Raw genomic sequence first — 14,986 nt, forward strand, 5'->3', positions numbered from 1 at the left:
AATTTTACCCTATCTTTATGCAAGCTTTTAAGAGCTGTATTTATTTGTTTATATTACTTTGGGATTATACTTATGTTAAAAGGAAAATAAATACTTTTAATGTACTGGTATGCCTCTTCTATGGACAGGTGTAGTGGACATTGAGACATTTCAGCATTTAGAGAAACGAAAAGACACTGTACATTTTTGTTCTTGTTTATGAGTTTATTTATGAAAACAAAGGAACTCAGAAAATAATCCATCAGTAATTTTACATCAATCTAGTCAGAGTTTGCAGCTCTGGCCACGTCCACGCCATTCACACCTGCGGGTTGCTTCCATTTTAAACCACTTCCCATCGACATGTTTTTGTGGATCTAAACTAGGGATGTCATAATAAATTCATTTGACAGAGAACAATTGTATATTTTTGAAGGACTATTTTTGAGTTGAAGTTAATTAACCAACATATTTACATTTCACGTCACTGTCAAAGAAAAGCAGAAATGTTAACAGCGCAAGTTAGTTTGATGAAGTTGATCACATAATATAGGTGTGGTTATCAGTGAATAAAATCAAATCCATTTCATAATTGTAAACACTAAAATTTCAAATTGTGACATCCCTAATCTAAACCAAAAATCAATTTTCGGTAAACTTGAAATTTTTTGGAAAATGTATATTTGTGGACGCGGCGTCGCTCTGAGTCCATTTTTGTCTCTACTTACAGCTACTATACAGTGCTCAAACATCGGAAAGAACGAACGGCCGCAGTGCATGCAGTACATAAACTCACTTTTTTCATTTTCTTATTAAAATACAAAAAACATTATCTATTATTATGCATCGACCTCAACTAAAAAAATAAAAAAGGAGGAAAACTGACGCGCTGTTCATTTGTCATTCTGGTTTTAACCGATTTTTAAAACAAGTGTCCTCAAGAAACCAGCGTCACATTTTTAGAAATCAGTATTTAGGACCAAAATAGGCTGATTTTACCCTCTAGAATTCAGTCAAAATTTCAGAAACAGAAATTGCAATTGTATTAAACCAGATATTTTTTGTTAGGGATTGAGTTCACAAACTTCTATTAATGGGCTAAGAACAGAAATTCTGATACAATAGTGAAAAATATTTGCCTTGTTGCTGACAGAAGACATTCAACTTTGATCCCTGGGCCTATGCACATGAAACAAAAACTGGTACAGACATATTAACCGTAAATCAGGTCCAACATTTGTATTTTGACAGTGTATGGGCAAATTCTACCAAATTCTACTCAAATTGTTGCAGAAAATCTAAAGCAAAAACTAACTTAGAAAAGCCTTAAGCGCAAGTTAAGAGAAAAATTTTAATTTAGGTTTTGAAATAAAATTAAGTACAAAATGTCTTCATTATTCTGAAACCTGAACCAAGAAATTAGGCATGATGTGATGTCCAAAAAATTCATGATAAAAAAATTATCTTTAAAAATATAAAAATGTAAAGCTATAATAAGCAAAACTCATGTTACTCAAACAAACCATTTGACAAACTGACTCTATAGAAGGGGGAAAGTCTGTCCCCTCTCAAACCCTACTTATTACAACTTTGAGATATAAATAATGTAAAAACATGATTAAGATAAAATTTGTTTAAAAATCTAAAGTTCTTCAAAAAGGCCAATAATATAGAAACAATTCTCACTTTATCGAACTCATCCACCGTTGATTTTTTGGCAGAGTGATCGACTACGAAAACCACTCTGCCACCAATAGCTCCACACCACATTGCTGCTTAACTTCCATGCACAAGCTTATTCAAAAAAAATAAAATAAAAAGTCTAGAAATTTCTCCAGAATCTGAAATTGATTGTTTGTTAAAAGTCCTATATTACGCAAAATTGTGTCTTGTGAGATTTAAGCCATGTTGTTACCTCATCAAAAACATACCTGGAGCTGTGTTTCATTTACACATTAAGTATTAATCTGTCTGCATCTCCAAAGCTTAAAATGGTGTGTTTCACCTTGTGATGTCATGCAAGTTGTTGTTCAAGTTAACAGCTTCCTTTTACCTTTAGTTCAATAGAAATGGGCAATTCCAGGTCTGAAATTATCCAAATTATTCTAGTGAAGGTGTATGGATTTTAAAAACACAGTGGAATACATCCTGTATTACCACATGACATTACAAGGTGGAACAGAACATACAGGGTTTAACGTCTGAATAAAACACAAAACAAAAAAAATTCAGGTATGTTTGTGATGAGGAAACAATCAGAAAATAGCATAATATGGGCCCCTTAAACAGTTCGCTTTTTGCATTTAGTTGTGTAAATATAACTGGATAAAGACGCTGGTTTCATTTGGACATTCTAACTCGTAAACTTTGCCACAGTTGGTAGAACTTCGGAGGAAGATGTGAAGGGGACATTTAGACAGCGGCACGAGGACACACAGCACACAGCAGAGAACTCATGTAGTGTAGTTTACAAAAGAAAAAACACTTTTGTCTTATTTTCAGTTTACAGACGATTGAAAAGGGACAACCTCTTGACCCCCGCCCAGAGAAACCCGAGCTTAGACGGACCACCACATCTCAAGAACATCAATGGAGAATTTGAGGCATATTCCTGGTCTAAAACAGCACAATAACATTTTAATTCTAGTTGGTTATGATACATTTTGAAAGTTAAAGCCTGCTTGACTACTTTGATACTTAAGAGTTACATTTTTGAGATGGCAGTCAAATGTTTGATTTGAAATCTTCAATGCAATCGCATTTCAATATAGAGGGGGTATTAATTGCACACATGCCAATATATTTAGATCACCATATTGCCATTTGTTTTTGGCCAATGGAGAATTTTCAAACCAACAATGTATTAAAAAGTTACGTTTCAGTTTTGAAGCCCTGTCTCTTTGCTTCCTGGTTACATAGACTTGTGGGCAGAGCCTTTTACAAAAGGTGCTAAACTAAAGAAAACCACAGAAAAAACACTTCAGGCATGGAACATTATCACATGGTAGAAAGCACCAAAAAGTCGATTTAGTATAATACCCCCTCTTGAAGAATATTTTTTACTTCCTAAAAACACCTTGAAAAACTATAGTTTGTCAGAGTGATTCCATACATGCTAGTTGAGATGTTGTGATTCATCTTTAGTCTGTTTAAGGTTTGAGCTTGTCAAAAAGAGCCCCCCAATATTGAACCAATCACAGCCTGAACCAAATATTAAATTGAATTTCCATTGGTGTGCTGGGCTCTGAAGGGCTGAGCGATACAAAATAGGACAGTCCAATGTGTGATCAGGGAGACATGGGGCAAAATCACATAAAAGCAGTAATGTTACAATAATGTTAAACCTGACAAACATTGAGAGGTTTTTCCATATGCAGCCATATACAAAAGGTTTGATTTTACATGTATTGTTTTAAATTTGTGAAGTCACAGTACAAACTCACCATACACTACTCAACAGTTTGCCTGTTGTCTCTTCCCGTTTCCTGCAGTACCGTCCTGTCAAATAAAGGGTCATAAAGGTCAAAATATAAAATCTACACAATAAAAAGAGTTGGTGAATCGCCCAGCCCTGGTTCAGCCCTGTTTAGGTTTATTATGGTCTGATATACTCCATGACTTAGCAGATAGAATCCAGTTTTCTTCATATTTCCATAGTGAGGGCCATGGCGTGGTGCTCCTGCTGTGTTGCGTTCAGGAGCGTGGGGGATTGCGGCGCCTGCTGTCGTCAGTGGAATGTGGTGTGTTCGGGGGTCTGAGTCCGAGGTGGGAGAGAACACTACTCTAAAAATGGGGCATATGTACAGAGTCTGTTCAGTCTGTGTCAGAGGAGGAGGAGCTTCCCGTGGATGAGCTGTCATCGGAGGAAGAGGATGAGCTGCCACTCAACCTACTGGCCCCGCCCCCTGCACCCGAAGCTCCGCCGCCAGCTGCTTTCTCTGCAACAACACAAGGAAAACAAGGTAAGCTTGGGTGGCAATGTTTCACAAAAAAACAAATCTATAAAACACACACACACAAACAAACAATTTCAAGGGCTGTGTCCAGACCTTTTTCACCAGAGTGGCCTAAAGGTGGCACCAGGGCTGGAACCTTAAATCTTTCAGGCCAGAATTAAGTGAAAACTTACATTCAATAATATTTCTTAACATATTATGTCCTCTTTGTGTGGGGTGTTACCTGGAGTGGCCAATCAGATTTTAGGTATGGCCTATGCCCTCCCCATGCCAGACCAAAGAAACCTCCCTGATAACTTTCCCCTCCCCACCAGTCAATTCTGTTCATTAAAGAGGGTCTATTCCACTTCAATGGTGCATCAACTGCTAACACATAATATATTCAGCTCACCATGTTATCTTTTATCGTTTTGAAAATGCTATATTCATCAAAATCAACATATTAACATGTTTTATAAGTTTCAGTTTTGTTTTTGATGCTTTAACTCGCCTCTCCCTGTGCTCTCCATGTTAAGTCAGTCCTCCTTCAGAGCGCTATCGTGACACATTTGGCATGAATCTGACTAAACTACTACACATTGCACATATGCATTGCATCATGTTTGTGAAGTTGTGTAATGTTTTGTATATTTATAGAAAATAGTCACGTGGGAGCATTGGTGAGGTAGGGTTGTAGGCTGACCACTGGCCTAGAATGTGCTACTAACGCTAAGGGGGGTTGAATAGGTCCCGGTAGAGATTGCTAGATTACTGAAACATGCATGAATGATATCTAAAACCTCTTTAGGCCCGTTTTTGATGAGTTATAATTATCAAATGTATAAGCTCCAAAATGTCAAGCTTGCATAATATCCACTCTAATGTGATATGTTTATATTAACCATACAGACTTTATGTTGCTGGGGGACAACCAGCTACGTGGTAATTAATATGGACTGAAATCAAAAGTGTTATAGAGTTGGGAGTATGCCAGTGCAGAGTCATACCCCGCACTGCCCCCTACAGACCGGTGTGTGTCAGTACTCACGCATGAGTTTCCTCTGCTTCTTCTGCAGGCAGGACTTGACGTATCTCTCGAGCTCTCGGAGCGTGGAGGGTTTGAGCGTCTCGAAGTCTATCTCGATCTCATCGGGGTTGGAGTCTCGCAGCGATGGCTCTCTGGACTGAATGATGTGCACCACGCGGCCCAGCTTCTCTCCGGGTAAACGGTTTATGTCCAGACTCAGCTGCCGCTTCTCGTCATACGTCATGGGCAGAGAAGACTCCTCTCCCTCCTCTCCATTCGCCGAGCCAGATTTGCCGCCCTTTTTGGGTTGTCTGAATTTAAAAAAAAATTGTTAGATTCTATTGGAATAACACAAGCTACACTGCAAAATTTTACACTTGAGATCAGAACAAGTTGTATTTTATCATCAGAGAGCTTTTAGATTTGGACATTTCTACCAACTGAATGCACAATATACAAAAAGTGCCTGTTGGTCCTGCATACAAATGACATTTACCAACCCTCCGAGTACAGGTACTGGCCAGGCAGTTTCCACCTTGGGTTTTTGCTGTACCTTGTGGCGGTGACTGTGCTGTTGGCCTTTCTGGCTGGAGCTTTCTTCTGATTGGCCGGTTTGGGCTGAGCGGCCGCCACAGGTTTCTTCTTCTCCTCCTCGAGTTTGGCCTTGTTCCCTTTGTCTTTCTTCTTCTCCTTATCCTTCTTCTCTTTCTTCTTCTTTGGTTTGGAGACAGGCGCCTGTGAGAGCACTGCCAACTGCTCATGTACCGCCTTCAGCTGAAACAACAGCAGCCCTTAGTCCACACTACAGCAGGAGCACTACAGCCATATCATCATACAACAGATTTAACTAATGTTAAGCTATGTTTCCTCATCAAAACCAAAGTGGGGTTGTATTTTCATTCACACATAGGCTGATAATATAGGCTGACATTGTAAGTAGATTACAAAGTATTTAAAGTGCATATGACAGGTTAGAATGCTCATTTCTCTAAAATATATAGTTGACTTAGATTTAAGATTTTACAAAAAAGGTTGCCTAGTCTTTTCAAATTTTTGGGGAAGGTTATGATTTTTACTACTTGATTGGATGTTATCTAGGAACCATAATGATAAAAATATCCAAAATGTGTCATTTGTTTTTATTTGCAAATCATAACTAGTGTGTAATTTAGAACCGTCAAAAATGCCTTCCTTGTGTGTAAATTGTCCCTGCATTTTGGATGGAATTGATCACAGTTGACAGATTTTTTTAGAACTCACTGGCACTTCAAGTATTTTGCCATTTTTTGTTTTCTACTTCTCTTCATATACTGACAGTTAACTGATGTAAAAGAATGAATAGTTACCACAGGTACTATCCTACCAAACCAAGTCATAATTACAAAAAGATATGAATACGTCAAATGCACTTTAAATTAGGGGCACCCTTGCTTCCGTCCTCAGTCACACTGTGGTGTTGAGACACCAGAGCTGCCCTGGGGCAGACTGGCAGATGTGTGGCTACTGCTCTGTGCCTAGGGCCTCTCTGACCACCACTCACACAGTCACACCATACATTCACACCAACAGTTGGTGTAGTGTCTCTTCCAAGGATGGATCTGCCAACCAGGTTAATACATGAAGAAAAACATTTATACATCATTTACATGGAACATTATGCATTGCATTTATTTTTAAAATTATTTTTCATGGTCTTAAAAGGTCCAATATTATGCATATGGTAGGCTTTTAAGTCTACTTTTGGACATTCCATCCTTGGTCAGATTGATGCATGATGTAAATGGACAATGTGAAGTGTTTGTGAATAAAAGTAGACAGCGAAAGTAGCAACAACAATTGCTGGATTCAAAGTTAAGATTAGGTTCGAGCACAGAATGGATGGGAAATACTTTAAGGGAGCACTTCTAAAATACAGATTAAATATACTGGATTACTTAAACAAGCATGAACAAAATGACTTCAGATGCTTTTGATGAGGAAACTGCATTGAAGCTTAATTTTAAGGGGACTATACAAGATTTTTCAAACAAATTTAGTAAATTTTGTTATGCCCAAATTCATATATAAAAGCAGCTTTTAGAGTCAAAATAAGACCGCTGTGTGCTGCCTGCATCCAATTATAAAGCATTTTCATTGGCAGTGAACAGAAATGAGGCTGTTGCACTGTTAGCGTGCTAGTTCTTAGCAGTGCCGTGAAGACAGTAAAAATCAGGTACAGTGCCTTTAATGGGTCACTTTGAGTTTAGCAGAATATGGGACCTTTAAAACAGTTCAGGCCAATCTCAGAGTTTTCTCCATCCCTTAGTTCTACATGTCTAACACCAGCTACTCCCCACTAAAGCCCCATTCAAACTGTGTCCTACCCTGTGATTGGATGGTCTGTGATTGGCCCCTCTGCGATTGGCCGGTTCACCCACCTGCTCCTGGAGCTCGGCCAATCGCGTGGCTCGCTCCTCCTCAGAGTCAGAGGATTCGTCGGAGGAGGAGTTGTTGCTGCTGTCGGAGGAGGCGGTGGATTTACTGACCACTGGAGTCGTGGAGGGGACAGATGCCTCCAGGCCCTCATCTGGGATCTTAGCGAAACGCATCTCGAATACATCCTGGGAGAGAGAGGAGAGTAAGGACTAGAAGAAGCTAAAGACACAAGTGTGGGTACTCAGCTGAAACCCATATGGGTATTGGGTCCAATCCAGGAAAGATGTACAGATATTAGGCTTTGATGTTAATTAAACCAACAGTATGTAACTTTCTGGAGGTTCCACATCACCTGCATGATTCAGAGGAAACATAAATTTAAAACCATACATCCTCCATGGAGGTTTTAGGCCACATGTGGAAGATTAGAGCTAAAGGATCAACATTTCCATGGAAACGAGCAGAAGGAGGCTGCTCCTGGCCAAGTAAGAGTCACATTTGCAGAGTACACAAGTTTTTATGATTTCTGTCCATTAGCAAAATGGGGAGAAAACCCCCAAAACATATGTTTATTTTATTTTTTGGCTAAAAAGTTAAATACTGTGGATTTAATTTCCTTCATGTACTGGCCATTGTTAACCCTGATCGCCTCACAGTTAATGTTACACTGTTTTTAGAGTTACTCATAATAAAAATCTATCATTCATCATATCATTTGTACTAGTTTGACAGTTCACTATAAAGTCCCTGCACTAGTGTCAGCAGAGACTGGCATTGACTTCAGAAGAGAAACACATTCTGCAGAGGTTTCAGTGTGCGATCTGATCACTGTCTGATTCAAACACAAAAGCTTTGTAGGCCGTTTCTCACCTGGAGTTTGCGGGCCATGGCCACCACCTCGTGGTCTGGAGGGTTGTATTTGTAGCAGTTGGAAAACATTAATCTCACATCTGTAGCAAAACTCTGTGGGTCGCTGTACTCACTTTTGTCCATCTTTTTCTGGTTGAACAAAACAACACCTTTAATTAAAGTATTGAAACTGTAAATTTGGGAATACATCTTAATTTGTTTTAGTAAAATAATTATTTTCATGTCTAATTGATGGATGATTGTTACTGGGTCACTACCATTTTTTGTCAGAAAAATCTGAATTATAACAATAGAAAAACCTCCTTCCTTATAGCAACTGTATTGCTTGTGAGCTTACAAATACACGTGCATGCGTTTACGTTTGACGAAGAGAGCAGTGATGTGGTCCTTACCCGGACCGTGCTGAGGTCCATGGGGTGCTTGATGATGTCATGATAGTCGTGCAGCTCCAGTGCCTCTGCGTCCACAGGTTTGTAGAAGGGCCATGCGTAAGCCGCATGTTTCTTCGACAGCATCTCTTTCAAAATGGCGTCGCAGTGTTTCATTTGCTCCCCTAACTTCCCTGCTCCTACCCGCTTGGCCCCCGTGCCTGGTGCTGGAGCCCCGCCCACTGCCTCTGCTGCTCCCGGTTCCTCTCTGGACTTTGCTGAAGGGCGGCGCGAGGGCTTGGTTTTGGGTTCAGGGCCCGTGGGGGAGTCTGCACGGCTGGATGAGATGGCAGAAGTGGTGGGAGTGGTTGTGTCTGCTTTCCTCTTTACACCTTTCTTCTGCTGAGGACACAGAGAGAGGGAAGGTCAAACCTGAGATCAGACTAAACAAGAGCCGATGCAAAGGTCTACAGCCAGGACAGAATCACATCTAGACTTTGGGAAGTCTAGCGCTCTTTAATACATTCGCGAAATTGCGCCAGGTCAATGTAGCTTGTTACACTGACTAAGAGTGTGAGCACGGGTCCGGGTGAGATGCAGGTATGCAAAAAGAATACACAAGACGTTTATATTTCCATAACACCGCAGCAGTCTGCTGCAGTTTTCAGGTCATTAGAAACATTACTGCATGAACTAGTGTGAAACGGTGCTTCTTTGGTCAAATATGCACTGCAGATTTCATAATTTGTAACAAGCAATCTGCAAGTAACTGGCTCAAATGTACAGACCGGACCCACTTTGAAGTTATTGCAAACCCAGCATTACTCGATTTGGATTTCACCTTTTAAGTATGATATAAAGTTTAGCTATATTTTGCCTTAGCTCTATATCTTAGTTTTTGGCATACCTTGACAACAGGCTGGGCGGAGGGCATGATGGTGGCTGGTGGTTGTGGGGCGGAGGCAGGGGGGGTGGCCTGTAGGGGGGTGGGTGTGGGTGAGATTACAGCCGTCTGAGAGGGGGAGGGAGAGGAGGACTCTGCTTGCTGCTGGTTCACTTTGGGGACACAAAAACACATTTTCGTAAGGTGCAGTTCTGAGTGGACTTCATTATGATACTGGAAGCATTAGCACCAGTCTAACCCCAAACTGCGCAGATGTGTTGTACCTGGATTGGCAGCTGGCTGCTTGCTCTGTTTCTTCCCTTTTGGAGCTGGAGGGAGCAGAGCCACTTCCTCCTGAGGCATTTGAGCCACCTTCTGCAGAAATATCTTCTCCAGGGCCTGGGCCATGAGCACGATGTCATCTGTAGGCTGGACACACAGGCAAATGACACTACTGTGCACAACCAATAACAAACATCTATGTGTATTCCCGCTATCCACAATACATTTTTAACAGACAATTTTTGGAGTGAAGACTACTACTATACGATGTGCATAGTATAAATGAGATTTAGGGGTGTGTTTAAATTTTAAAAAGTCCATATGAAAGTTTACCTTGTTGTAGATATAACAGTTTGTGAACATAGTGTTGAAGTCCTGCATGGCCTCACTGGCGCTCCAGTAATAGTTGTTCTCCAGACGTTTCTTTATGGTGCCCATATCCATGGGATTCTTGATCACTTTATGGTAATCCTAAAACATAATTAGGCAACAGGTTAGATGACAAACAAGACAGGAGCCAGATTAGCAGAAAAGAGAAGGATATTTAAGCAAATGAATGTTCCTGCTTGTTAGAAATATATACTGAGCTAAATCTTGATTTAAAGAAGACATGTCATGCAGATTTTTTAGTATATAGTTATGATATATGCCCCACACAAACATGTTACTTTTCATTCTATGGTAACCACGATATTGCTCTAAACTGCATTATAGACATGGGTCCTGTTCAAAGCTGTGGCGCTGATTTCCACATGTCTCTTCACTGTAAATGACATCAAGCGCTGCAACCCCGCCTACAGATAACTACAGATCATAGTAGCAATACCTGCATAATAAGAACCAAGAATAACACCAAGTATGTTTATTGACATTATTTGTTGCTAAAATATGGTCTAAAGTAGGTTAATTTATGTAAAATGTTCATGTCCGGCAACTCCATTGTCAATGGCAGCACCAAAGGCATCTTCCTGAATAAGGTCAATAAGATCTTAAAAAGTACTTGTGGGAAAATATGTCTCTTTTAACCCCCAGGCCCCCTGTAAAACAAATGGTAAACTTAATGACAAGTGAGGAAAGTGAGATATTTTTTTCTGGAGTGGTTCAGTCTTGGTTGTGTTGGACTCACGGCGAGGCAGAGCTTAATGGCATCCACAGGCTGATAAAAGGGCCAGGCAAACTGGTGCTTCCACAGTGTCTTGACCACAACATTCTGCATGTACTGCAGCTGGTTGGTCTTTCGGCCCGGTTTATTTGGATTGGTAACTTCTGGAGGGGGAGGGTTGGTGATGGCCGGGGGGCTAGGAGGCGCTGTCTCTGGGGCGTCGGACATGATGCTGGGTCAACACGCAGCAATGCACCCTGGGACTGCAGTGTCCACCTGCCACAAATAAAGATACACGTCAAATGTTAAAATGACTAAATAATCACTCATAGCATACTTAGTCCTGGCTTTGCAAATTACTAGAGCTGCAACAATCATTATGATATGACATATAATCAATACTTGCCTGGACAATACAAAGTTAGGCTGAAAACATTGAAAAATAAGTTTCACCATAAAAACAGAAGCACTGTTCAAATCAAAATGGCACTAAAATAATTCACATTTTGCAACTTGATGCACAAAATGATACCTAGAGGTCTTCAGTCAGTACTTCATTTCATTAAACTGGTAAAATAGTATAAAAATCTCAAAGGCTCATACATGACTATTGCAGCCCTGTGGAAGAGGATTAGTGAGGTTAGATTCAATGCCCTTTGATACTTACTGCTTGTGGAAATTTGAGAGCCACACACTCGTTTGGGGAGTTTTGGTTCAATGCAGATCCAAGTTTCTCCCGAAACAACTGTCCATCGCACGACCTGCAATACATCAGCACACACACAAGGTTAAAAATAAAGCAGTACAACATAATTAATCACAATCACTATTTGACTAATCACAATTCACAAAGGTTGTAACTCTCTCTGGATGTTTCCACACAGGAAATATCTTACTATTTCTGTGATGTTTTATGTAGAAAACTTGCTAATCCTGTCTTTATTTTCTGCTAAGTGTAGCAGTTACATTTCAATAAAAAAATGTATTTCAAATCTAAAATAATTTGTCAGACTGAACTGAAGAGATGGACAAACAAGACCGAACATGAGCAGGAACAAGAACTCTGGGATATGTTTTTAAGTCAAAATTATGTCCCAAAACCAGAACTGTCACGATAACAAACTTTCAAGTATATATGAAATATTTATTGCTAAAGTAAATCTAGACAATAATGCTGAAACCAAAACATAAAGCAGAATTATCCCCAAAAAACAATTTTAAATGTACAAAATTAAAAAAACATGAGATGAAACAACTAAATAGCAGAATACAACACTTATGTAATTAGTTTGAGCCCATAATGAGTCATAGAAGTATTCAACCTGCTACAACTCAGACCTCATCATATTGCAAAAAAAATAACCAAAATATCCCACTACTGCAAAGAAAAAGTACTCACCATACTTCTTCTACCACTGAAAGTTGTGGAAGAAGTACTCAATTTTGTTACTCAAGTACAGATATCAGCAAAAAAGCAGATTTTGAGGTCTAATAAAGCTTCAAATGTACTGATTTTGACAATGATTTGTGCTGAATTTTGTTCAACAGAAACAACTGAATCGATCTTTTTACCCTAGCTGAATTTTTTTGGTATATTTTTGTTTGCTCAAATTACAAACACAAAAATATAGTAGTAGTAGATAGTATGTGAACCTTATCTGAAGTAAAATATAGATACCAAAGATTTGTACTCAAGTACAGTACTTTACGACTTATACTTCATTGTGCTTCACTACTGCATTTTGACTTGAAAATGATATTTTGATTATTGCAATCTATATCAATATCTGCACGATGCAGACTATGATTAGGGTCATTTTTTTTAATAGTCAATTAAGTGCCCTATTGCAGAGTATGTAGAAAGAGTCAAACATGAGATTTGGATCACAATTAGAGATCGACCAATATAGTTTTTGTCATAGACAATACAGATTTTTAGAATACAAAACGATGTAGAAGTGATGGCCGATAAGCTCAGCTCATAGTTTTGGGCAGATTTTTATTATTTTCCCCAAATTATCTCATTTAAATTTACTACAAACTCATCCACAGCCCTTTTTTTTAACCACAAACCTATAAGAGAGCTGTGCAGTCACATTTTGTGCAGCCATCTCTTCATGCTAAAGTGTTAATGTAAAGCTTTGTGTGTGGCACATATTGGCCTATGATGGGCATTTAAGACCAATAGCCGATATGCTAAAAAGTCCAAAACTCAGCCGATATATTGGTCTATTGCTAATAAAAAATCTGAAAAAAATAATTCTTCTAACAGTGTCCACACTAGAGACTCAGGTCAACGACTTCAATCTTAATGGACCAAAACGGAGGACTTTCCTCCATATGACTGCCATATATTTACACTATCCAACTGAATCACTAAAGTAATGATTTTTTTGATTTTTTTCTCAGAACACAAAGCACTTCTCACAGGTTAGGACCAATATTAAAGGCAAGATAATTTAAATGTCTGGACACTTCTCCGTAGTTTATAGTAAGTCATTTGACACACATTACTACCTTAGAAATCACAAAGCTATCACAATAACACCTGGCCTATCACTGCATTCTTGCCAAATGACAAACACTGGACTAAACAAGCACTACCTTAGACAGGGTTGTAACGTAAGCCACGCAAACTATTTTATCATGCCGCAGTCAATATAGAGGCAAGAGCAGAAGGGACCAAAACTATTCTAAAAACACAAAGTAAACCAAGCAAATACACAAATGCTCATAGTTCAAAACAGAAACCAGACTAAACACTTAATAAGCCTCGATAGTTTGTGTTTATAAATTAACAGCATATTTCTGCGCAATAAAAACAAATGGGTGTGCAAAGTTTGGGGACAATCTCACTGTTTGGTTGCTTAATCTTGTCTGGTTTTTAAAATGAGCCCTGATGGACGAGCGTCGACCCCAGCTGTTACGTTTTAAATAACAAACAAACGAGGGCAAAGGTTCTACAAAAGGATGCACATCATGAGGACACGTTTTCACATTATATTTACAGCTCAATGTTTGTAAAGTTTGTGAATTCAGTCTGGAAGTGTTTGCACGGCGCCGCTGGGAGACCGAGATGAGTTATGCTTCTGAATGCGGCTAACGCCAACAGCTGCCCGCCTCTCAACTAAGCACAAACCCAGTCAAAAGCAAGCCTTTCCCGGTGTAGGAAGGACCAAATGGGTCGGTAGCGCAAGCGCGGGGAGTCCTGGGCCGAGCAGGGACAGTATGGCTCGGTTCGGGTTCGCCGCGGTCGAACACACGTCCCGTTTTTCTCGCTTTAAAAAGATGGCGGGCAGAACACAGTTAGCAACCTTAGCTCAGCAGCTAACGCTACACAGCGAAGACGGGGCTGTTCCAGCAAACACTGTGGCATAAAAATCCAATATTCACACTGTCGCACAAGCAATATACCACCTTACAGGTGTATAATACCACTTTTAACATAATGCAAAGCAGAATTAATGCCAATAATAAGCCAATGCTTGGCTTTGAGCGAGTAAAAGCAGCGTCTTTGCGTGTGTTTAGCTGTTAGCCTGTTAGCTTTTAGCCATTAGCCCGAGCTTTGTCTAAAGGCGCCGAGTCGAGCTGCCACCCGAAAACACAGCGCTGTGATCCGTACATATCTCTGCTCCTACCGTGGTGTTACCCGTGCAAACATCTCCCCAAAAGTACAAAACCATTGCTTTACTTTGCGTAGAGGCGCTGCGCTGGTCCCTTTGGTCCGCGCTCAGTGTTCCGTGGCTTTTGTATTTAGCCCTGTAGCATCAGAGTAGCATAAGGAGCTATCAGCTGTCTACTCAGCACGCAGGCGCAGAGCACAGGGTCGCGTCACCATGTTATTGTGCGCTCATTGGACACTCGTACAACGATGGACATTGATTGGCTGAGCCTTGCACGCGGCTGTTATTGGTCGTTAAGGACTGCATGATTGGATGATGGCAGTATGTGAAGGCCTGTGATTGGTTGAAACTCTGTACGTTCTTCTGTTAAACAAAAATAGGATGCGCCCTCAAAATTAATCAATTCATAACCCCTTTATTGGTTACACTGTTAAATTTAATATATCAAGAAATTGTTTTAACCTACTGGCCATATTGCAGAAAAAAATATTATATTTGCCAT

At 39.9% G+C, this 14,986-nt stretch overlaps 1 protein-coding gene across 3 annotated transcripts; it reads right to left on the reverse strand.

The window, feature by feature from the left end:
- Positions 1-183: 183 nt before the first annotated feature.
- On the reverse strand, positions 184-14,674 carry LOC117376443 (bromodomain-containing protein 3-like). Of its 3 annotated transcripts, none has more exons than XM_033972927.2 (12): positions 14,553-14,674; positions 11,529-11,622; positions 10,886-11,137; positions 10,093-10,230; positions 9,762-9,906; positions 9,502-9,650; positions 8,619-8,996; positions 8,227-8,355; positions 7,359-7,541; positions 5,495-5,715; positions 4,963-5,252; positions 184-3,917 (listed from the first exon to the last, which is right to left on the reverse strand). In XM_033972927.2, the coding sequence occupies exons 3-12, from the start codon at positions 11,087-11,089 to the stop codon at positions 3,793-3,795; spliced, it is 1,962 nt and encodes a 653-aa protein (XP_033828818.1). In that variant the 5' UTR covers positions 11,090-11,137; positions 11,529-11,622; positions 14,553-14,674; the 3' UTR covers positions 184-3,792. The 3 variants fall into 3 exon arrangements, with proteins under 3 accessions (XP_033828818.1, XP_033828817.1, XP_055080096.1); XM_033972926.2 differs by having other exon boundaries at positions 7,305-7,541; positions 14,553-14,671; XM_055224121.1 differs by having other exon boundaries at positions 7,305-7,541; positions 8,619-8,993; positions 14,553-14,652.
- Positions 14,675-14,986: the final 312 nt, after the last annotated feature.

Source organism: Periophthalmus magnuspinnatus, chromosome 9, assembly GCF_009829125.3.
Source record: "Periophthalmus magnuspinnatus isolate fPerMag1 chromosome 9, fPerMag1.2.pri, whole genome shotgun sequence".
NCBI lineage: Eukaryota > Metazoa > Chordata > Actinopteri > Gobiiformes > Gobiidae > Periophthalmus > Periophthalmus magnuspinnatus.

Bases quoted from the DNA above. Each gene is read 5' to 3' on its own strand.
- LOC117376443 (XM_033972926.2), bottom strand. From the start codon at position 11,089: ATGTCCGACGCCCCAGAGACAGCGCCTCCTAGCCCCCCGGCCATCACC. The intron at 8,997-9,501 runs GTATGCCAAAAA...CTGTGTCCTCAG, and splicing joins CCGCCCAGCCTGTTGTCAAG to CAGAAGAAAGGTGTAAAGAG. The intron at 5,716-7,304 runs GTAGGACACAGT...CTGTTGTTTCAG, and splicing joins ACAGACCATCCAATCACAGG to CTGAAGGCGGTACATGAGCA.